We start from the raw sequence: 24752 nt of genomic DNA on the forward strand, positions 1-24752 counted from the left end.
GAAGGGCTCTGTCCTGGAGTGACTCCCTAAACCAGGACAGGCTCATACACTAAAAGTGAGGAAAATTGAGGCATTTCTATGTAATTTTGGGATTTGCATATATTAAACTGGTATCCCTTTGGGACAAAAAAGATGTAAATTGAGTAGCAAGAAATGGGCTCTGAAATGGAGTAAGTTTCTATGTGTCAGAAGTTTTGCATCTTAAGGAACATGATTGCCTCTTCAAATATGAGACAATGTTATGAATAGCTGTTGGAATAAAAGTAAAGGTGAAACCTTGAATATAGGCTGTACTTGCTCCTGACAGGCTTTGACTTTTATGTACACATTTATTTAGCTGTACCATCTTTATGTCCTCTCATGATTTTTCATGAAGCAGCAAAAGTAAAAATCATAGCCCAGGCAGCTGCAGTGGCTTCAGCCCCTGTAGCTAATAAGATGCTGATTTCTGAACAAGCTTCATGCTGCAGAGAAGCCCTGCTGGAAGGGAGTTACTGTAATTGTTCAAATTGGACCTTTACCTACACTTATCTTTCGTGTGTGTGGTGGGGGAGTAGGGAACACAACACAGAAAGCAGGTTTGCCTCTCTTGCTTGGTACCTGTAAGGGTATTTGGGAAGATAGCAAGGAAGGTTTTGTATGCAGTATCACCAGCTTCCTTAGATGCTTGTCTTGTGTGCCTCAGATGTGAGACTTTTTCTTTCCTAGTATGTTAAGTGACAAGAAGAAGGAAGCTTGTCTCTGAAGAATGGAATATGGTCTGAATTACACCTTCTGTCATTCAGAAAGATGAGCTCTGAAGTGTAGAATAGTGAAGAATTCAGGTCCTTCAGTGTATTTCTAAAGCAGGAATGCAAATGACTGTGGTACCCTTAAGTCAAGAAATCTACTTTCCACTAATAACTTCAAACTGCTTTGTGTTAAAATGTACATCTTTATGTAGAATGCAGGTTCTTAAATTGATGCAACAACTTGCACATGTTTCTGAAGTACATAATTTCCATACATTCAAATTATTTGTAGTGGCAAGGCATGGTTGCAGCATGGATTGTTTCTTCCCTTTCCCTTTTAGCATGTTTCAGCACAAGTGAGAAACTTGTAAATATTTGGAATTATGATCTTTTCTCTACTCTTTGTTGTCTTCTTCTCTGTTTTTTATGATGAAGAAATAGAAGCTTTTAATTTATATGTTTATGTGTTTGTGGCTGTTGGCTTTGAATATCCCCTTCCAGATTGCATCATCTTGTCTCAATTCACTCTGACCATACAGTAAAACCTTTTCTAACGGGACTGGGCACTACAGAAGTGCAGAAATGCAGACTCTGAGTTCTCTATTCTGATCTACTTTCCTTAAATTTTGCTAAGACCTGAAGATTCATTGGCTGCTATTATGTTGAAATTGATTGAAGTCAGGGATCTGTCTGCTCCTGTGTTATGTAAACCTATTTTTTTTAAAGAACTCAGCTAAAAATCTTTGATAACATTACCTCAATTACAGATTTGTGCACCCCTCTATCATGGGAAATCTGGTCTTATTTCTGAGACCTTAATTTCACCCGATTAGAACATTGTGCAGTAGTTACTATAATATGCTATTTCCTTGCACAGGAACACTTACCTTTCACTGTGTTGCCTATTTAGTAATTGTTTGGTAATTTTAATTTCTTTTCATGAGGTAGCCCCTGCCTTTTTTATAGCACACTGTTGAAAAGTGCCTTACATTCAAATGATTACTTTACTGAAAAAGGAATGTTCTTTGAGTAATAATGAGGAATTTATTTTTCATCAGTTCCTGTAAGGTAAAGGAACATGATTGTCCTCCATGTGACCACACAGTTCTAGAGAAACAGAATGAAGGATTCAAATATCCATATATTTTGCATTCTCTATTTTTCCAGTCTTTTATGGTTGTATGGGAGGGAATAGTTCTCTGTCAAACTATACCTGCTCAAAATACTGCTTTCTTAGGTCTTGGCTGAAGTTCCAATTGCTCAGCAGTTCTGGAAATCAAACCCTAGAGCATAAAGTCAGATAGTAGGAAATGAAAAACGTGCAGTGAAATGACTATGCTAAGGCTTTGATTTACACCGAGTAGAAACTGGAAAAGGCAAAGATAAGAGCTAACTCTCCAGTATAGTATCCAGTCACTTTAATTATGTGATCATCCTCATATTTTTTTGTATTTTGCAGTCAGTAAAGGAAGGGAGCTTTCATCTTCATGTGTCCTAGATCCATCCCATACAACAAGCATGGGTCTGATGGTGCATAATCAAGTGATATAGAATTGTATTGATATTGCAGAATATATACACGTAGCTGCTGAAGTGAGGATTCTGAATTGCTCCTGTAGTAAGTGAATAGAAAGCTCTGTAACTTAAATGAGAAGTAACATCTAAGATTGTAACTACCTTAGAGTGTTTGTCAGGAATGCATTTTTTAAAGTAATCTCTTAGTTATAACCACTTCTTATGTATTGGCTTTCATTAGAGAGCCATCTCAAAGTACAGGTATTACATTTCTTAAGAAAATAATGATGTGGAATAATACAGAGGGATGTACTCCAGCAGTATATGCAAAATACTCAACTGCAGCTTTTACATGGCACTTTAACCCAAGCTTACTACATGGCACTGACCAGAGCTAGTCGAAATGGTTCTTCTTGCCTTTTGTTGTCTGCCTTCTTTGAAACCTCCAAAATTTTGGCTGCCAGGTTGTCATTACACTTTTTCTTCAAAAACAGCGTGAATAATTTTCAAGTGGTTCTCTAATGGGGGAAAGAATTCTGCTTAGTTAGGTGAGGAACTTAAATCTGATGATGTGACTACCTCACGTATCAAAACAGCTGAGCACCTTGCTACTGAGTTAACATGCACAGACAACTGGAATTCTATCATCTCCTTGCTCATCAGGGCTTGAGTTAGCAACCTTCATGTTCTTTTAACATTATTTTTTGAGTGTGTAAATATATACTGTATGCTTCACTGTGGTTTTATTTTGGGACCTCATTAGAAGACTGTAAGACACAGTAAATATGTGGTAGTTTGTATTACAATCCACAATATGTTAACTATCACTGGAAATCTATATTAAAAGGTTTTGGGCTGTGATGAGGGATGTCGAGAAGCCTGATGAAAAATAACTGAGGGTGCTAAGTTCAGTACCTGTAGAAAGAGAGGAAATCAATGCAAACTTAATATCATATAAGCAATTCCTGCATTACTAGTCACTCTTTCTCAAACTCTTAAATATGTAAAAAGGTCTTAATTTTTTGTTATTATGGAAACCAGTTTTTTCCCATATTTCTGTTACAGAAATTAGCCCTCCTTAATAGCTGGAAAGGCTGAAGTATAATGCCTCCAAATAATGAGGAAAGAAACTATGAATGCTTCATCTGAATCATTTTAGTTACTGGCTTTTAATCTTTCTGGAATAATTTGGTTGTTTGGAGGGAATCAAATGCCATGGGGTAAGAATGATGGAAAAGACTAAATCATGCTAAATTGTTAAGGGAGTTTTCAGATCTTGCAGGAATAGTGTAATTGTCAGAAACTTTGTGGTAACTTCCCCAAGGTAAATCTAAAGAGCTGTTGTGAATTAAACGGAGAATTCAAGGAGCCATGTAATGTCCTACTTGGAGCTGTGATCAGAGATACTGTAATTAAAGGTCAAGAACTTTCTGTGGATGGGATGGAGGACAAGAGTAGTTTTAGAAATACGAATAGTCTTTTTATAAATTAGTGTTAGGGTGGTATGAAAGATGTTAAAAAGGAAACACAAAAGTGTGCATTTGTAATTACGTGCATATACATTTGTGTGTGCAAATATATCTTTGTATGTAGTATAATGTTTTTGATCTGTTACCTCCTACCATTGTTAGAGCTTTATTTTATATCTTTCTGTCTATCTATCTATCTATCTATCTATACATTCTATCTATCTATCTATCTTTCTGCGTGAAAACACTTAAATATTGCATATCCTCAAGATCAGAGAGCCAAAGTCAAAAAAAGCAAATGTGCCATGATCTCGTAATTCACAGGAAGGAAACTGATGTGCAGTGAGAATACTCAGTTGATGTAGAATTTCCAAAAGTGCTGTGTTTGCAGCATATATCAGTGCTATTTCTGTACTTCAGAGCTCTGTATTTTTTTTGCTTCTAAATATGCCACAAACATTCATTTATATATTCGTATTATATATACTTCTGTGTGTATATGCCTATGTGAGCATGTAGAAACATAGTCTCTTGAACTCATGTCAGCAATTTTCCTTTTTCTCTGGCTGTTGTCCACTTAGTCCTCCACCAAAAAAGAAAGAGATAAAAATATGGATTGATATTTCTAATATGAAAGTAGTAGTTAGTTAACCTTTTATTTTCAATTATTTTTATGCGAAGAGTATGGGTGAAGTTATAATTGTGGCTGCATTTTTTGGTTTCATTTCTCTGAGATGTTTTCCTGATGCAAGGATTTTTTTTAATCAGCTTAATACATTGGGGAGCTAATGCTAGATCCATGAAGAACAGTGCATCCAAAGACATGATAATAAATGCTGAAACAGTGAATGTTGAGGAACACAAGCAGCATCTCTAGAACTCCTGTGTTCAGATGAATTTTGGTTTGACTAAACCAGTAAGAATGCCAGCCCTAGTGTTACTGGAACAAAACCAAGTGGAAGGGAAAAAATAGAAAGAAAAATATAATTTTTAGGTAGTTTTTTTGTTTTGTGGAGAACTAACTGAGAGTCACAAGGTTCAGCCTCTGATTTATTTATGACTTGTATGCAGAAGGGTGCCCAAGTCTGTCTTTTTAAGACAACACAGTGAAAGTTAGGTGTCCAGCAGCTCTGAGAATTTCACTTGTTCAGATACAGTTGCATGATTTTATACATCCATACCTTAGTGTTCCTTAACCTTGGTTATTTCTGTGTTTGTAAAACAATGGTGGTATATTTAGAAAAGGTATGAGACTAATCTAATTTTGAATCTCCTTGAACTTCATCCAAAATAGCATTGAAGAAATGTTAGTAAAGCCTGTCACAAGGGACCTTTGCCTATGAAAAGATAATGCATAGTAGGGAAGGCAGTTTTGTACACTGAGAGACACTTTATAGATACATGTTAAAGGTACATTTAAATATAAAAGTTAAATAATTTCATGGTTTATATACAGATGACAGGTTTTCATAGGTTATGTCTTTTTCAGACAGGGGTGATAATGACAGCAACCCTCACACATTATAATCATTCACCCTTCAGGAAGGAGAAACAGCTAATCAGAAAGCCGGTACTCATCTTATTATTTTTAGCTTTCAGTTAACTGTGCTGTTTAGTGAATACTTTTAATCTATTATTATATCTGTAAAGAATTTTTCTGTTTTTTTTTTTTTAAAAGCTCTATTGTTAACTCATTTTTCAACCTTTCTTAGAATTCTTGAAGATAGTATTAGTATAACTGCAGACATTTAAGTCATGTCTATATTAAAAAAACAAAACAAAACAAAAACCAAAAACCCCAACCCTCATATTTCTTAGTGCATTTTTGAATCTTAAAGTTTTCTTCCTTTGTCAGAAAGCCTAGCACAGTTCAGTGTATCTGAAACAATGAGCTTTCAGTGGGTAGAAGCAAGACAATTCTTATTCTGAAAAGATACTGCTTGCTTTTGCTGTCGATATTTTTTGTATAGTTCTTGAATAGCCCTATTGTCCTTCTGTGCACTCAAAGTGAGTGAATTCATCTTTCAAAGTGGAGTATTTCTTTCTTCCCTGTACCAATTCCCACTTCTGTTTCTGAAGTAGAGAAGACTGCACTTCTGAAAGCATATAATTCTGAGCACTGAAAATTAGATTCCAGTGTACCTGTCACTCACAAAGCCAGGTTTATCCAAGTGTTGTGCAGTTACCTTAAGGAGTTTGTTTGGACCATTATGGAAATAACTTCACTCTAATATACCAATGAAATTGCTTGATTTGCCACCATATTCTGTTCTGAAAAGTAAATTCTAATTTCTTAACGTTTCTGACATTCCTCATACTGAAAATCCAGTATTGTAAGTTCTCATGCCCTTGCTGAATGTAAAACATAATGAGTTATTCTTTCTTTAGTGGGATTGTTCAGACACTGGGCACGTGTACAAATTTTGAAGGGTTGGTGCTGCACCTGAAGGTAAAGACTTTCAAATTAATGCACTTTGTGTCTAGAGTGCTTTCTTGGTTCTGTGTTGCTGAACGTAGTACAACAAAGTGTGGTGTCTGTTTTCACAGACATTAATGTGTGTGTGATCTTTGTGTGGCACATTGCTTCCATGCAGCTTGCTCCATTTTTCTCCAAGGAAAGAAGATGCAACCAGCTGTTAGAAGGCATAAGAAAGAAACTGAAAGGAATATAGAATAAATATTTTTAAGAAGGAACATTATGGAATAAGTAGGTGAATGAATTTTAGTTAGCGTTTCTTTTCTCTTATGTAATGAAATTTTAAGTTTTTGTCAGGCAAAAAATGGAAAATTCTCAGTTTTCAGGTGGCACTATACATATACAAAAGGACCTCCTTTTTTCACAAGCAGTATTTGGGAAATTTATGAAATAAGATCCTGCAGAGACCTCAAAGCGTGTCGTTGTTGTTGGGCTTTTTAATTCTTTGAGGATGTATCTGTCAGTGGTTAGTGAGTATAGTTTTTTTTGCTGCATCTGTTTGTTTAGGGACTTTTAAGTGCTTAGATTGCTGGAAGCTTATTTGGGAAGATGAGCATGTAGCTTTTCTTATTTGCATTATTTTTATGACTGTCACCAGTATCAAGTGCCTAAAGGGAAGCTACTCTACCAGGTAACTTTTGATCTGGCTCAATAACGCAGTTATTATTTTTGTCATCTTTGTTAATAATTTACCTTCACTGAACTTTAATCTGGACCTAAAAGTATATTGAACACCTTCTAACCATGGCTTCTGGTGGTTTTATCAGCGGTTATTTAATGAACAAAGAATGCATTGCACTGTGCAGGTTCAAGGATGAGCTTGTTACCTCTCCTTTGAAAATCAGGATTTCTTAAGTCCAACTATTTTAATTAATTTGAAATATTTGAATCAACAAATGAAACTTGCATCAAATTTACGTCTCTGAAGCACAAGCCATTTAATTCTAGAAAGTTCATGGTTTTGGGTTGTTTTGGTTATATTTTTTTTTCACTGATAGAAATTAAAGTTTTGTGGTTTTCTATCCTCAGTAGTTTATTTTTTTTTTTACTATTTCATGCTCTTCTTTTTCTCACTGGTGATGTGAAGTTGAGAATACTTCTCTGCTACAGAGGATGCTGTCAAGTTCACACTCAAAAAGAGATTATTCTGCCCACTCTTTTCCCATAGAGGGTGAATTAGGGACTGTGTAGGCTTAATAGAACTCTCTTCTCTCTTCTGAGGCAGGTGTGTCAGTATGAAACCCCTTGATTTGTAGGAAAATGGAATGGGGGCTGAAGATGAGGAGAGAAATAAAAATGTCTAGATTACAGGATAAGAGGGTAGAAGAAAATTAGAAATATTTAATTTTTTTCTATTATTTTTTAATATTTTTTAAAATAAATGATATGAGGTGTGGCTAAGCCAGGTTGGTTATTGAAAAGTGTCTACTTTTTATAAAGGTTTGTGTTGAAATCCACACCTAGTTTCCTGCTGCTACTGTCAAAGGTAATGGAATGTAAAAAAAAACCCCAAATTCTTAATAAGAAGTCTGGCAAGGAAACATTAGCTAACTTATCTCACAGTATATTTAATTAGTGGGCATTCTGTCATTCTAAAAATCTCACCTTGCAATGGACATTTTTATGCTTTTTGGGGCATTATTCTCCTCAGTGCCTTGTGTGATACAATAGATACTTCTGCTTCTGCATAGACACGCACATATATGTGTGTCAGATTTAGCCTTAGCAATCCTGGCTGAAATGTATTTTTATTTGCTCATACCTGCAACAGGGAAATAAAATGAAAAGATTGTTGTGGAGTATTTTCTCCATGTAGGCTTTAGTGCTCAGAAATTTGTGAGTCTTATAAAGAGAAACTTGTCAGGGATGCAGGTTGAAATATGTATTAAGTAGGAAAACAATTCTCTCTTCAGAGGCAGGCAACTCTGAAGCTTTTACCCTTCAGTGCTTTTATTTTTATCAGTCTGTACCAACTACTTGTTAAATGAGAGGTAACAGTGAACATGCAAATGGTAAGTTATGTGAATTCAGCTTTTTGCTCGGCTTTATTTACTGTTTTTAAGAAGAATGCTCATTTCCAGGAATTAAACCTGTGGAAGTGACTGCCTTGAGATGAACATATAAATAAATTTAAAGAAGCAAATGCTGATGGTATTCCAAACAGATAAGAAGCAACATATGAATTCATCTGTTTTTCCAAAATCCATACATTTGAGAGGCCCTCACAGGAGCTCAGTGTGAGCTCACATTTTATTTCCCAATTCTGTCAATACAAAAGTTATTTTTATTTTTAGTTCATTTTTCCTTGCAGTAGAAAAATCCCCCCACCAAACAATTTTGCTTGTTTTAAGGCAAAAATACTTTCTTATAACTGAGTCATAATTGACCTTTAGTGTATTTTAGCTGTTTTGTAGGATCTTTTTCAAGAACATAGTTCATGTCCTTGACACTTAATTCATGTACTACATCAGAAAGTTTAAGGAAGAATTTAGTACATACTTAGTTTGTTAAAACACTCAGTTTTAAAGCAAGAAAAACTACTGTCAGTGAGAAAGAAGGATTTAGATGTATAAAGTGTATTTAGACACTAAAGCATGATTTATGCTAGATCCTTCCATAATTTTGCATTCACATTTTAATGCTATTGTTTAAAGTTTTTTTTTTGTTCTTTCCTTTATTAATAGTTTGAGCATGCATTTTTTTTGCCTATCAACAATCAAGTAAGGTCGTTCTGGCAGCTGGAAACTTAGTGATTGGACAAAATTTAGTGGAGGTTTGTTTGTCCATTAATAAATTAGAAGTGGCAAAGATGTCTATTACTGATCTTGTTTTTCTTGGACCATGATGAAATAATTCTTCTTTACATGTTTTATTCTGGAATGATAACCTCCTAAACTTGTATTATCTTTTTCCTAGGACTTTAAGACAGGATTTGGTATCACTTTAATTCCTATGAATGTGGCAAATGTAAAACAATTGGATCGAGCTGCAAAGCAATCTTTTGAAATAATTACTCCTTATAAAAGCTTCAGGTAAGACCTTTATTATTTGCATTACAAAATAAGCAATTAAATAAGGCACTAAAGGCACTGGCTTCATACTGCAGTAGTGTACCTACTTTGGATGAAAAGATAATGTTTTTTCTTAGGGATGTTCAGCAGCTTTTAGAAAAATGGGAGGATTTTCTTTGATTTGTTTAGTTGTGTGCTTCATCTATTGGCTTCTGACTAGGCATATTATGCCCACAGGTCTGTACTTTTGTGTAGCCTTCTTTGTTTGTTCTGTGCAAGGGCAAAAGGGAAAAAAAGAGAAATTAATTCCTCCACTTTCACAAATTGACTTCATCCTAAAGAATAATAAACTTCAATAGTAAAATAATGCTGCATCCATTTAGTATTATGCATTTTATTTCAAAGAAGCTTTCATGTGCTATCCTTTGTAGAAATCCTTGGTTGAAAGCAGTTCAAAGTTTCACTTAGGCTAATTGCTGAGATTTGTAATGATTTTTTAAGAAAATGAAAGTACATGCTAATAAAAGCCTTTTGTTAAGTGTTGTAGTGTTTCTTAAATGAAATGTTGCAATGGAGGAGAAAAAGAAATTTCTTTGTTCTCCTGGGCTTGTTAAATGTTGGCAAATACTTTAATTCTCAGTCACCTAGCAGGTAAATTAGTCTTGGTCAGCAATTTGAATCTGTTGCGACTTGGTAGATTGCTAGTTCTTCGATTTTTTTTTTAAGATGTGACCATGTTGATGTTTCTTTTAAAAACATAAATGAAAAGCAAGTATTTGTTTTTAGTGCTCAGGAATATTTTAAATTCTCAGTCTTTAATTCTCGTTTAATTTTCTATGTTTCCTTATGACATTCTATGCTTTTTGTTAAAGTTCAGTCTTTAAGTTTGGTAATTGCTAACATAAAAGGATTGAGATTAACTCAGGGATGTTACATGAATGTTACAAAAGCTATGTAGTTATGCTAGTAGTGGTTTTGTTGAAAACAATGGTAAAACAGAGGGAGTTTCATTGACTAAAAATACAAAATAATACATTCACAATCTTAGGATTTATAGCTGTGTGGAGGAAGATTTTTGACTGTGATTTCGGGTGTAAATGTAATAAATAAGGAGACTACAGACCATGTTTAATTGGGCTTTAAAATAAAGATCAATAACACAGAAAAGTCAATTGTTTCAGCTTTACAGCAGAGTCAGAAAGAGAGAAACAAGACTGGATTGAAGCACTCCAGCAATCAATAGCAGAAACTCTATCTGATTATGAAGTGGCGGAGAAGATTTGGTTCAATGAGTCCAACAGGAGCTGCGCTGACTGTAAAGCTCCTAGTCCTGACTGGGCATCCATCAATCTCTGTGTTGTCATTTGTAAGAAGTGTGCAGGTAGAGTAATTAATGACAAGCTATGTGGGTTCTACAAAATGTCATATTTGCATATCTATGTCTGTCCTTGAATTGGAATTTTTTTTTAATTTTTGTTTTTTAAGTATTATCCTTGTGGAAGTTTTGAAAAACAAAATGTGTGCATATCTGTTTTTTTAATAACAAGGACATCCTTATTCTGAAGCACTTCCACACATAAATGACGTGTCTGGTGTGATTGAGTTCTCTCAGGTGAATCATCCTTCACAATTAGTGCAAATTAAGACACAATAACACTTCATGTTAAAGGAATGGCTTTTGGAAGGCTAGATGCCAAAGAATACCGATTTTTAGTGTATAAATTTTGGGTGTTAATTTTGTTATATCTGCACATATTTTACTGCCAGTAGGGATAGCTTTTTAAGATAATATTCAAAATACAGTTCTGTCATGTTTTAGATTGAAATATGTGCTTAAGTGGTAGATTCAAGGAAATAATTTATAATTCTAGGCTTTCTTTCAAACCAGATTCTCCCAGAAACAGTCTACATGAGACAGCCTACTTTGTTTATCAATTACTATCAAATGAAACAAACTTTTTTTTTTTTTAAAAGGTGCATTTTTGGTGCTTATTTAATATTCAAATGTCAAACCCAACCTTTTGTAAAAATTGCAAGTATAATAAATCTAACTTCATCACATTTTTTTGTTATCTCAGAAGAAGACAAACCCACTTTAAGGGCCTTAGTTAAGTAATGATCTTGGATTTTCAGGACAACACAGATCTTTAGGACCCAGAGATTCAAAGGTCAGGAGTCTAAAAATGGATGCCAGCATTTGGAGCAATGAACTTATTGAGGTATGTTGTGATATTCTCTTTTTTCCATCTTGAAACCTACTGTATGAAAAGGAGTTTTTACTGCTTTACTCACAAGAAAACTGAACGTATAACTGCTAAACAATTACGGTGCTGTTACAGTAAACTTGATGTTTTTGTGCATCAGGTACTTTGTAATTCCAAATATTCACTTGTTTTGCTAACAAAATGTACAATTTCTCTTAGTATTTCTCCAAGTATCTAATATTTTGGGACGAAAAGAGATGCAGTGCTTTTGGAGAGTGCTTATGATGAAGAAAGGGGAAAAGAGAGGAAACTTGTAACTACCAACTTAGCTGCTTTGGATGTTAAAAAAATGTGGTCCTGCTAGAGTTGGAGCCGTCAGTGTTTTTTTTTAAAGCACATGCTACTCTTCTCTGAACTTTAACTAATATTTTCTAATATGTAAGGAAGTGTTACAACTGATTAACCCTATAAAGCTTAACTGCTATTGATGGTAAATGATAACTGCAGGCTTTATTATTCATTTATAGATGACCATAGACAGTGACTTGAGGGAGGCTTCTATTTTCTGCAGGAAATTTTTTCTTTAATAACTTTCTTTTTCAACATTTAGCAGCTGAAAAGTGTTTAGAGGCTGGTTTCATGTCCTTCATACTATTTTGCTAATTTATTCCCTGAATCTCATTTAGCTGTTTATTGTCATTGGAAATAAGAGGGCAAACAGTTTTTGGGCTGGAAATCTTCCTCCAGATGAAGAATTGCATATTGATGACCCAGCAGAGAAAAGGATTGCATTCATTACACAAAAATACAAAGAGGGAAAATTCAGGAAAACACCTTTTCACTACAAAACCAAGGAGCAGTTGAATAAGGTAGTATAGCATGGTTAAGCCTATACTATGTGTTGGATTATATTGTATCTATGTGAAATTTCTTCTTAAACTTGTGAGAAATTAATTCAGCATCCTGAGTGACATTCTCACACAGCTGAATAAGGGTTATTTAGGGGCCTTTGCCAAAGTCATTGCAGTAAACTGCTTAATTTATTTATTCTTTTTCCTGGTAGTTTATTTGAAGAAGGTTATTGTACTTCTTCCAATGTCTTCCTTAGCCATCAAAATATGGATCTTTATTTTAATTCCAGTGTAGTCTAGGGATGCAAATTTCCACTTTACTTCTTTAGATTACTTCTTTTTTTTATATCCCACATGTCTGACATCTAACATTCAAATACAGTAGATGATTCATTGTTATCAATTGTGAAAATAGCTCATACACACTTACATAGTTGTTGTAGCTTATTGGAAATGAAAAAACTAAAATTAATGATAGAAATATGTGTTCTCTTCTTTTACAAAAATAAATTATTTAGAGTTGTAAAATACAGAATATTAATTATCAATGTCTCCGTAAATTTTTATGTCCATTTGACTAAATGCTAAGATGTGATGGTTTGAGTCATGATTTTCAGGGATAATGAATACAGAAGAGTTTTAATGCATTTTGCAATTTTAATGCATTCAATTACATGAGTCAAATTGTCTCAAAGGGTATGCAGAGATTGTGAAGTTTGTTTTTTGTGGGGAAGGATATATATGTCAAATAATAATTTAAATACTGGGAAAAGTTATCAAATTCCCTGCAGAGACCATGTAATAAGGCATTCAATGCCAAGTAATTCTAGAACTTCTACTGAACTGTCTTTGTTACTTTGTGCCTCCTGGATGCTTACATGTTTATTAGAACAGCTAAGTTTTATAGGAGTAGTCTTTCTTTTTTGAGTGACTTTCGCTTTAATAATTTAAGAAGAACTCATTAACTAAATAACTTAAATAAATATTAAATCATAGAAATTTTAATGGAATAGGTTGGTGTAATTGTGTAGCTATTTTTGGTTTTAAGGTTTTGGACCAATCTTGTAAAAGAAAAAAAGAAGTTTATCATGTTTTTCTTTGTGTATACAAAAAATAAAAGGAGAGTGATGTGTGAGATGTTTAAATTTCAAGGAAAATGAACAAGTATCAAGATACTTAATTTACTCTTAATAAAAACAGTAAAAACATCTTAATATGTATTAATAATCCTAATATATCTTAATAATACATATTAATAATAAGAATAGTTTACCTTTTTGACTGACTGTGGTTTTTAAAAAAACTACCTAGGAATTTCAATATGTGCCCTAGGAACAGAGTTTAAGAATCCAGTCTCATCTCTTTGGTTGAACTTCTGAGGTCTGAAATAGTAAGAGTTTTTCTTTATTAGTTTGATGTAAATAAACAGCAAGTTTCCCCTCCAATTGTATTTATTCATGTTATCCTTCCCAAGTGAAATTTGTAAAAGCGACATTTTTCTGGGTTTGGATTGATATTTTGGGATATTTTTGTTGTTGCTGAATTTTTATAGATTCAGACCATACTTCATGATTTCTGATACTTACCAATGTTTATGATCTAGCTATATTAGAGGTGAAAGGATTTGCATCTACATTGCATGTGTTTGTTGCCAGTAACTTTCTAATTTAATCAGACTTCTTGTTTCCCCTCTCTGACAAGGCCCTGTGTGCTGCTGTAGTCCGACAAGATGTGTTAGAAACTCTGATGTTACTCTTCAGTGGGGCTGATGCGATGTGTGCCACTGGAGACCCTCTTTACAGCACCCCTTACTTATTAGCCAAGAAAGCTGGACAAAGACTGCAAATGGAATTCCTGTACCATAATAAGTTCTCAGGTATGATGCATTTCTTTCTGTGGATCTAATTTTGTATTGTGAAAGAGAGAAGGAAATAATTCAGAAGCAAGATTGTCTTTGCTTTGAAAAATAGTGGTATAGCAAAGGTGCAATTGTGGTGGCATTGACTGTATTTTATCAGTGTACAGTTTCAATTGTGTGCAGATTTGCTATTTTACTCAGACATCATGTTTAGGACTTAGAAAACTCCCAGACAACACAGTGATAAGTCATAGATCTCATATCCTTGGTTATAGCAAAGAAAAAAACACATTATCTTCTCTGCTAATACTGTCAGTCTTTTACCAGAAAAAAAATGGGTACATAACTTTAACATCTTTCTAAAGGATTCATCTTGTTGTTTGTTTGTTTTTTTTGAAGATTATTTAAATTGATATATACTTCTATTGCACACAGACCTAGAGGTTTTTTCACAAATTCCCCTCCCAGAATAAAACCCACCTCTTGAACCTGCAATATGATCTATCCCAGAAATCTCTCTTTCCCATCACAGCTTCTGCTGCAGCTTGGAGCAAATGACAAACTTTGGCTTGGAAGTCAACAGTTCTGTTTGCTGTGTGTGGCTGCCATGAGGCTCCTGAAAACAGAAAGCTGCTTTTAACTGTGAATATATTGAGGTGCATGGGTGTGACTGAGCTTTTCTTTTAAAGGTGCTGGACAGCATCTGAAACTGTCAGGGGCTGAAAGTTCACGTATAGTCCTACACAGAAAAAAACCCCAAAAAAACTATGTGGGTGTTGTCCTGGACCACCTTTCCATTGGCTTGTGTCACTTGGCAAAGTAACACCATATCGGCTAAACAAAAAAAGGTTTAGTGGGGAAACACAGGAATGAATTAAGGCTTCCAAGGGCAAACACAGTGCTTTAACTTCTGCCTGAGGATTGCTCAGGCCAGTGCCATGCACTGGATCATAGGATGTTGAGCTCACTCAGGTGCAGATATGTAGCTAGGGTGGTTTTTTTTGCTACCTATGGTCTCAAGTGGTCCTGAGGTTACAGAGAGAGAAGTTTGCTTGTATTGGCCCTGTCTTTTCTACTTTTGGCCCTCAAACCAAGGCAGCACCATCATGTTCTTATCTTTAGGTAAAGGGAGATCAGTGCATGTGGATGATGATTGCCAGAGTAACTGTCTGTCTGCTGCCAGAGTTGCTGGTAAACTCTACAAAGGCCCTCAAAAGGAGCAATCTCCTTCTGTTGAAGTATGTTACACAAAGGATGAAAATGAAGTTTGGCACATCAGAAAACAGGGTTTTATATTACCTTGGTAACCAGTGGTAGAAAATGGCAACATTGTAACAAGTGTGAAAACAAATTTTAAATCATTATGTTTTCTAATTATAAAAATAAAACCAGTAAGTTTTTCAGTGTTATAGTAAGGATACTGCAAAGCAACTCCATATTTACAGACAAGCATTTAGAAAGACGTGGAAAAATGGCTTTAGCTGATATAACTGAAGATCTGTATGTTATTTACTCCTTTGTCTTTGAATAGATTTCCCAAACTATGATCCTTGTTTTGAAAGTGACTTCTCAGAAGATACTTCGCATTCCACCTTTCTTTGTGAATTCTTGTACAAAGTTTCTTCTAATGCAGCTAAGCTTCCTACAGAGAAGAAATTAAAAGAAGGTATTTAGCTTTTAATTTATGTATTTGAACAACACATGAATATGTATGGATGAATTTTATTCATTTTAACTTCTTGCATTACTTTTTTTGAGATAAAATGTCTTTGATATGACATGTTCTCTTTTGATTTGGTAGACCTCTTTCCGATAAAAAAATACTGTTTGTCTTGATTTCTTCGTTCAGTAGTTGGCAGAGGAAGAAGACTGAACTTCTGAAAAATTTTACAGTTAACACAGTAATTGATAAATAAAAAACAAAGAGAAGCACTTCTTTCTTTAATTATATTTAAATTAATGCCAAAAATTATTTTTCATCTAAAATGATTTTATTATAGAAATAATTTACAAGTAGCATGGACTTTTTAGTAGGATATTTCTCAAGCTCACAAATTTACAAAATCTTGCAAGTAGGAATGATCTTCTAAGGCAACTCTTTGACAAATTGAGCTTTGTGGGGTGATAATACATGTATATCACATGTATACATGGTCTCCTGTGCATATCTGTCTTCTGTTTTCCTTTTTTTTTGTTTTCTGAGAGAGAGATCTGTTATCAGATCATTTTTCCCTTTTTCTTCCCGTTAGTCTTCCTATATTTGTATTACTATATTTTTCTCCCATCTAAACAGATAACATGGATTTACATTTTAAAAATTTGTAGTGATTTATTATTGAATTTATTGTTCCTAAAATCCTTACATGGGATCCTGCACTGGTATATACATATTTTTGTATGATTATGTCCATATTCTCATGGCATATGCCTTTACGGTCCTTAGTGGACATTAAAAGCATGCTGAAGCATAGAACTCCTGTTTAAATATATTTTTGAGGAATCTGGATGTTAGTGTGGTTCCAAATCCTTGAGAGCATTGGGTGATAACTGAGCTAGTGCCTGATGAAATTAATGCTAGGCATTTCCCAGCAACTTTGCAGTTCTTTACAAAGATGCCTGTTTTGACAAGATGACTGCTGCTGGACAGGACTTTGCCTGGGATTGCTCTGAAATTGCACTGAGCTTCTTTGGGAAACAATTTAATAACTGCAAACCTCATTACTACTTGCTCCAAGTTCAGGCCTGATCTTCTGTGCTGTGGATATCTGCATATATTCATAAAGAAAATTATAAAAATCTCCAGAAGTCAGTGCTTAGCCAAGTGGAGAGCAGACACAAGGCAATCTCTTCTGATATAATGGCATATTGGAAGTGCAGTATTTTTATAAATACTTGTATAGACTGAAGATTCGGCTGAAAGTGCTCACAGAATGGCTTCTGTTGTCCTTTTTGGGGGAGATGCACTGTGACTGAGCATTGTTAGTTGGATATCTTTAGATTTATGAAGAAAGCCCCCAGTCGAGAATGTTTGACTGTCTTCCATTTCAAGTCTTTGGTGGACAGAAATGAAGCTGCTTAGCAAGTTCTTAGTCTGCTCCACTTACTACTTGAGGGAACATACAGTAAATGGAAATGAGCCAGATTTCTCTCAGCTCAGGTTTGGTTCTCTGAAATTGTGATTGTGTCTTGAAGATGGTAGATGTTTGCTTTTTGGGGGGTGGGTGTTTGTTTGCTTTGCTGTTGTAGTGATGTTGAATTACCCATGAGTTTGTTAGGACTGATATTTCTGGGATGGGCTCTTTACAGATATATGGGAAGACAGGTTTTCCTGACCACTTGCAGTTCAAGAAGACAAGTGGAACAAGGGAGGGAGGTTTATTGACATCCTTTCATGAACAACAAATAGCCTGCAACTTTGAATGAGAAACTATTCTCGCATTAAGCCTCTAATCTACCTCTGCCATGTTTAAGAAGCAGTATGACAGAAGTACTTTGTGCTACTCAAAACATAAAATATGTAATCTTTCTTTTTGTCTTCTTTTACTACATCCAGAACTGTTATTAAATCTCACTAACATGAAGTAGTCCTCGTATTGCAAATTACTGTGAATAAGTGGAAATACTATTTTTCCTTCTTACTGTCTTCAGGAAGTAATTTGAGGGTTAGAGTACTAAGATGTGAGAGAAAATTTCAGTTCCCTCCTTCACCTGCAGATATTCAGATAAGGTCATGTTACCTGAAAAATCTGACCTGACTAGACCTGACTGTCTAGTTCTAGAGAAGAGAGCTGTTGAAGCAGTTCTGACTTGGCTCTAATGGTGAAAGGACACTGAAGAAATCATTCACTGCTGTGAATTAACCAAGGTTTTATACAAACCAGGTGGAACACTTGGAAATACAGCCTTGTTTTTCATTATGTGTGTCTCAGTACAGGAGAGAGCCAACTTGGTGTGCATTTCTCATTATAGTGGCAATCAGTGTATTCAGCAGAGATGCATAAATTTTGAGGAGAGTTGTTGTTAATTAACAGCTGTTGATATCAGTAGGAAGGGAGCTCAAATGTTGGTGGTATTCTGATGTAGTGGGTCAAAAAGTAAAGCTTAGAGTTTTAGGAGTGCAAGTTAGATTTTTGGGTTTTTTTCTAGTGTAAAAGGTTTTATGGAGCCCTTTAAAAAGCCTTGATATTCAAAAATAGTCCTTGAGAGTTTAATAGTTTAATGAATACTGAAGTAGTGAGCTGTTTTGTAGAAAAGGTTTTGGAAGATGGGAGAGGGAAAGCTGGGGGATAAAAAACCCGGAGCATTCAAAACCTTAAAATTTTGTGCTGAACTCTCATAAACTTATACATTTATCTTATGTTTATTTTAGTACTTAACATGTGTATTTGGACAGAATCTAGGTAGTACTAGATAGAAAATAGCATGATACAAATAAATTATTAATAAATATTTATAATTATATAATATATTTATAATTATATAAACCATATAGAAAACAACAGGAAAAGTAATGGATGACAGATAACATGTTAATATTTGCAAGTTACAACTGTTTATTTGTTTGATTTTTGTGGATTTTTTTTTACCAGACTGTTTTACCAAATTCTCAGAAGTACTTTTCCAGCTGTATAGGAATTTTATGACTGTAGGAAATAAAAATATGTAAATATTTTCTTTTAGGACCTACTGCTCTGCAGAATGGAAACAGATGCACCTCAGATTTTGTTATAAGAACTAGACATGAGCTAGAAAGAATTAATTACTATTTTCAGTAGCAAATAGACATTATTATGCTATGTTGTGTTGTATTCATATTTTAGGTCTTAAGAGGGAGTAAAAATTTATTTGTAATTAAATATACCAAAAAAGTCTTTGAAGTTGCTCTGCAGAATTTTTTTCTCCATCTTGTATTTACTTATTTAAAAAAAAAAAAAAAAATTTAAGAAAATCTGACCTTTTATAATTTCTTTAATCACAGATTGCAACAAAAGATGGTGCACTTTGGAAAGTGGCTTTCTGAGCTACTATGAAAATGATAAAACTACCACTCCTAATGGTATGATTGACATCAGTGAAGTTATCTGCCTCGTAGTACACAAGTCAGACTTCTTTTTAAATAGAGGGTAAGCTCCTGAATTCGTATTTCAGTAAACAAACTGTTCATTTTTCCTTGAATTTTGAGTAGGCAACTTACAAAAAAAGCTGGTTTTATTTGACTTCAAGAAATAAGTGCTATGTGATATTTGGGGATATTTTTTTATAGTTCTAGAATGAAAATATTAGGGTAATTTAAAAGGGCAGTTTAAATTAGATACATCTGTTTCTTATTAAATCTGTAATGCATATGCTCAGTGCTTGAAAGGTTATATGATGATAAATTGAATCGTTAATACTCATCTTTTTTTCTGGGACTGACCTCTGCCTCAAGCCAAAATTCTTGATTTGCTTCTTCCTTCCAATGCAGCAGCCTAGAGCTCTGCACAATGCTTCGGGATTTGGTCACAGAGGTATTGGTCTTTGAAATCCATTCTTTGTTCTGTACCTGAGGACAACAGTGGAACTGTTGAACATTTTTAGTTGGAGGAAACCAGCTTTTATTTTTTTCTGTGGAGTCTTGTTTTTTCTTTTAAAACTCCCTCAACATCCCATTCGTACATGAAAAAAAATCACAGGGAGAGTGACCTAAATATTATTACAGTGATATTCAATTTCTTTAGTGCAACACTTTTTATTTAAAATATACTTTGTATTTGTCTAACAGACTCCATAACACTTTAATTATTTTACATGTGTGTATGCACCAAAAATAAAAATAATTTTCTATAGTATAATACTGTAATGTTTTTAGTTACAAAACAAAATTGTCTGTAAAGAAAGTGTAGTCTATTTAGTAAGCTTCTGAAAAACAAAAAAAAGGAATAGAGGGCTTAGACTACTACAGGGGAGAAAAATCCTGAAACATGGTGATGTCTCAATATGCTATCAAATACAGAGAAGTGACCCCTCACTATTCTGTAGTAGCTCTGTGATACCCAGAAAAAAGAAAAAAAATCACGTTTTCCTTCTGTCTTCAAATCTAACCTATTGCTTGCTGTATTTCTGACTGGTTCCATTTTATGGTAATACCTACATTTAAAAACATGTTGGCTGAACATGTTCACTCTTTGGAAATAACTAACCTCCTGTTGTGCTTTACCTGTGATTGAGGAGTTTTATGAGAAATTTCATTTAGATTTGATATTTCATGTAGTGGAACAACTGGTCCTTAAAAATGCCTATTCTGTTAGTCACAACTAAATGTTTATATAATTTTCAAAGTGGTTATTGAAAATTATATAAATGAATTGTGCTCAGTTCTTCACATTTAGACCAATCTCAGTCTTCAGCATCGAATGGAAAAAGCATACTCATCTATTTGGCATCTAACAAGAGGTCACAGACAAAAACATATAAATATGTGAACCATAATTTTTAACTTAAAGACTGACAGATCCCTAACTTCAGCATGATGCTTACTTTCCAAATTCCACATCAATTTAAACTGGTTTGCTTTTTCTTCTTTTGTTTTCCTTATTTGTCTCCATTAAAAATTGAATAAACAGGGTTCATCTGCTTAAATTGTGGTATAATTTTTAAAAGGAAAAAAAACAACCCATGAATGTCTGTTAAGAAAACTTTTAAAAGCTTCTTGAGCTACAGAAACTTCAAAGTATTCCTACTCATCTTGGTGATGGCAGGTGATACACACTGACCACACTTTTCACCCAAGCAGATTCAGGCTGTCTGACAGGGAAAGCCTCTTCAGTTAGAGGGCAGGTGGAGGGCAGGAACAGGTTGGTGACAAGAATAGTACTGTCCATCCTTGACTGTTTTCAAGGCCTCTCATTGTGCTAACCTCTCTTTGAGCAGGAGATTAGACCAAATGACATCTAAAAGTCATTTTGAAGCAACATTTCAACTTGTTTGCAGCTTCCCGTTCAGCTAGTCGCTCTGCTTATATTAAACATACGAAAAAATATTTTGAATGTGTCACAAAAGTATACTTGATCAAATATCATGAGCTTGCAAAAGCAAAAAATTCCCTATGCATTTTTAATGACTATATGTAAATATTTTTATGCATTTTGGAATTATGAATGGAACTATTACATCATAGCCTTTAAACATGTGTTACTAACCTGCAGATTTGATCCTGTTGTACTGTAAAGTGCTTTATTATCAGCTGGGCTGTACTTGTAATATTGGAGGAGAAATGCAATTGGATTCCATTCTGTATATATGAAAGAATGAAAAAATAGTGAAATAAAACCCTGGAGTGTCTACTCTTTTGAAGACTAAATACAGCTGTGTTTCTTCTCTTGCTTGCTTTAGGGACATCTTTACATTTGAAATACACTTAATGTCAGAACGTGTTTTTCTATTTGGAGCTGAAACTGCATATTCACAAAGAAAATGGACTTCAGCAATAGCTAAGGTAATACTGATAGTTATCTTTTTCAGTTAGGCCAGGAGCCCTTGCACAAATAATAAAGTGCCATTGTTAGCTGAAAACCTTTGAGAAGTCATTATTGATGAATACCGATCTCTCCTGCATGTAAAGGTTTCTTGTGCTGCAGGAAGAAATAACTTTTGTGATTTAATGTTTGAAACAAGATAATAAAATAAAATGTGAAAGGAATTGAAGCAGCATTTTAATGCCAACCTTAAGAATATATTAAGTGTGCTCTAGTATAAAGACATATACTGTATGAATATATTTCAGCTAAGTTTTTTATGGGTTCAATTCTATTGAATTTATTTGCTGTAACGGAATTTCATAAAGTAATACCATATTTTATACTGTTCCAAATGTTAATAATCACATTACTAATTAAATCAATGGTAGTTTAAAAGCAAAAATGTTTGAATTGCAGAGCATGAATGGAAAAGATGTTAAACTTGATTTTACATTTTAAATTTAGTGTATCTCTGGGTTTATGAGTGTGGGGTTTATATCTCAAAGCTTTTTTTTGTACTGTGACCTGTATCCTATAATCCTGTAGATTTGCAATATTTTGAATTTTTTTTAGGGGCAGAGGGTTTTTTTCTTCATCTGACTCACCCCATTTTCTTTGGTAGCATTTTGTTCCCCCAGTGGCTGAATCATTGTTAGAGCGAGATTGTGACCTTATTGGGCAGCTGTACTACAAAGATTGCCATAACCTGGATCAGTGGAGAAAAGGCTGGTTTGCTATAGAGAAGTCGAGCCTTTATTTTTGTCTTGAAATGGAGGACGCTGAAGAAGATTCCATATATCTAAGGAGGTTGCAAGAACTTAGTAAGAACATCTAGTATTCAGAAAATGTTCTGTGGGATTAATTCACTGTTAAGGGCATTTCTATTGCATTTCAAAATAATAAATATTGGGAAGCTCAGTAACTATTCCTTCACATGTGTCAGATGTTTTTCCAACTCTTATCTAAATATGGAGTTGGTTAATTTCTGTCTTGGGTTTTTTCCCCTACTTTCTGGCACATGCCAGAGAAATTTTTCACAGCTTTAAAATGAATGATGACAATTTTTGTTCCAGTTGCAGCAGTATCTTTATTACAAGAGTAGAGAATTGAATAATAATATATAACCTTTTGGGATTATTGTATCACATTTTTGACAGGGCAGAAATACTCACTGCAGAACACATTCTTGAGATGATTGACAGGTTTAGTTTTAAAATACTCAAAACATACTGGAAAATTATAATTCTCTTGGAAAACTGTTTCACAGACCAATAGATTTTTTTTGGATGCTAAAAATCTTATTTGCTTAATACCATGATATAGGGAGATAAGAATATTTGTACAAATGGTCTTCTATGACCAATTTTATATTGTTGTTTGTAATTATGCTCTGAATCCTCTTTTAAGCATATCTGCCCTGCTTGTTTTTATATTAAGCAAGGCAATATGCTACATGGAAAAATACATATAATTTGAGGTTTATAATAAAGTAGCATAGAGAAGATAATTCAGCTCTTTATTGATGACACTATTCATAAATGCTGACAGATTATGGACTGTTTTGCAGGACCTTGCCTAGATGCCGTTGGGTTTTCTACTGTTTATTTACACCTTATATTTGGTGTGGATAACACCTTGAAGGTAGTTTTTAATCAGAAATGTTTTTATGCCTCCAGGTGTCATTTAACTTGTGAATACTTTTGATTCTAATTCAGAATTAAAAGATTAGGCAGTAGGAGAACTGTTCCTGGTACTTGTTTAGATGATGCAACTGTAATTGCCTCTGCCAGAATCATAACAGCATGCAAAATCTGTGTATATTATATCTCATGTATAAAATTGAAACACTTTTGACTTTCAGTTGAGAATTAGTTTTGCTTGGGCTTTTTAATATTAGTTGTACTTCTTGGAAATATTATATATCCAGACTCTTCTTTGATTTCTGCTTTCTCCAGAATATATCTTTTCCACTATTAATACTGATTAGTGTAAATGAAACTTAAAAAATAATGAAGCATTTGTGGAAGTATAATAACTTACCTTCTTGATATGTGACTCAGTAAATATAGGTGAGGCTAGGAGTATGTGTGATACAAAAACATCATATAACATGCAATGTGTTTGTTGTGTTTCATTGGTATTTAGGACTTAACTCTCTCTGGGAATTAGCTGAAATAAGGTGGGGATTATATATGACAGGCACTTTGAGAAATGAAGTTTAGAGAATTTCAAATTACTAAGCAGGTTACATTTCATTTACTGGTTTCAGTATAGTGCATGGTAGAATTTTTTAAGCAGTGCAACTGAAAACTATCCAGATGTATTTGCTGTGTTACACATAATGTAGGTGTTCTACAGGGGTGCTTTTTTTAGCAGGAATAACATACGACAACATAAGAAGGGTGGCACCAATCTTCATGCTAAACAGATAACTTGCATTATCTAATTATAAATATGTGCTGCCATTAAGGTGCAAATGTTAATGGATTCCAAAATCCAACTTATTTCTGAATCATTATGACTTCTACAACTTCTATTTACAAGTTTAGTATAGTAAGACACTGTAGCACGTTCTCACATTAAAAAATACATGTTTAAACTTTCATAAAATGTTCTGTGTTAGTTTTTCTTTTAAATGTCAGTGTGGTGTGGTATTTTGTGGAGTTTTGTTTCTATTATAAGTAGCATTCTTTACTTGCAAAACTTAAGAATTTCATGCTCCTTTTGCCACTGGAGATCATTTTGGAAAAAACATGCCTGTATGTGCATGCATGTATGTGTTTGTCTATAAATATATGTCTGTGAAGGTCATATGAATGTGTATGTGTTCCATTTGCAGCAACCAGTAGTGTGATGCAAAATGGAGAGAGAATAGATGTCCTGCTACTCGTTGAAAAAGGAAGGTAAGGTTCCTATCTGAAGAAAATCTTTGATCTGTTTTTATATTGATATTCTAGAATAATAGTTGATAAGTTCTGGAGTTTTTTCACTTAGGGTTGCTAGTGAGAGAGTAAATTTGCAGACTTTTTAAAGGAGGGAATATCTTTGTGCATTAGTTACATTTTATGTCTGTGTCAAGAAATGTTAACAAGCACTACTTAATTAAAAACAGTTTTCCCACTGAGAAAATTATTCCCAGAT

The 24752-nt window shown here is 34.0% G+C and overlaps 1 protein-coding gene across 6 annotated transcripts in view; it reads left to right on the forward strand.

Annotated features, from left to right (window-relative positions):
* The window catches only part of ARAP2 (ArfGAP with RhoGAP domain, ankyrin repeat and PH domain 2), a 117193-nt gene that overhangs the window by 47635 nt on the left and 44806 nt on the right, over nt 1-24752 (forward strand). For 5 of the 6 annotated variants that reach the window (XR_004496898.1, XM_015625046.1, XM_033513537.1 and 2 more), the window contains 10 exons: nt 9108-9223; nt 10384-10583; nt 11336-11421; nt 12093-12275; nt 13959-14133; nt 15647-15781; nt 19094-19238; nt 21487-21589; nt 22234-22432; nt 24451-24514. Coding sequence is in view for 5 of the 6 variants with exons in the window: in XM_015625046.1 (XP_015480532.1) it covers nt 9108-9223; nt 10384-10583; nt 11336-11421; nt 12093-12275; nt 13959-14133; nt 15647-15781; nt 19094-19238; nt 21487-21589; nt 22234-22432; nt 24451-24514 (1406 nt within the window). In the remaining variant the exon portion in view is untranslated. The remainder of the gene's footprint in view (nt 1-9107; nt 9224-10383; nt 10584-11335; nt 11422-12092; nt 12276-13958; nt 14134-15646; nt 15782-19093; nt 19239-21486; nt 21590-22233; nt 22433-24450; nt 24515-24752) is intronic. The other variant, XM_033513538.1, reaches the window with a different exon arrangement.

Source organism: Parus major, chromosome 4, assembly GCF_001522545.3.
Source record: "Parus major isolate Abel chromosome 4, Parus_major1.1, whole genome shotgun sequence".
In the NCBI taxonomy this organism is placed as follows: domain Eukaryota; kingdom Metazoa; phylum Chordata; class Aves; order Passeriformes; family Paridae; genus Parus; species Parus major.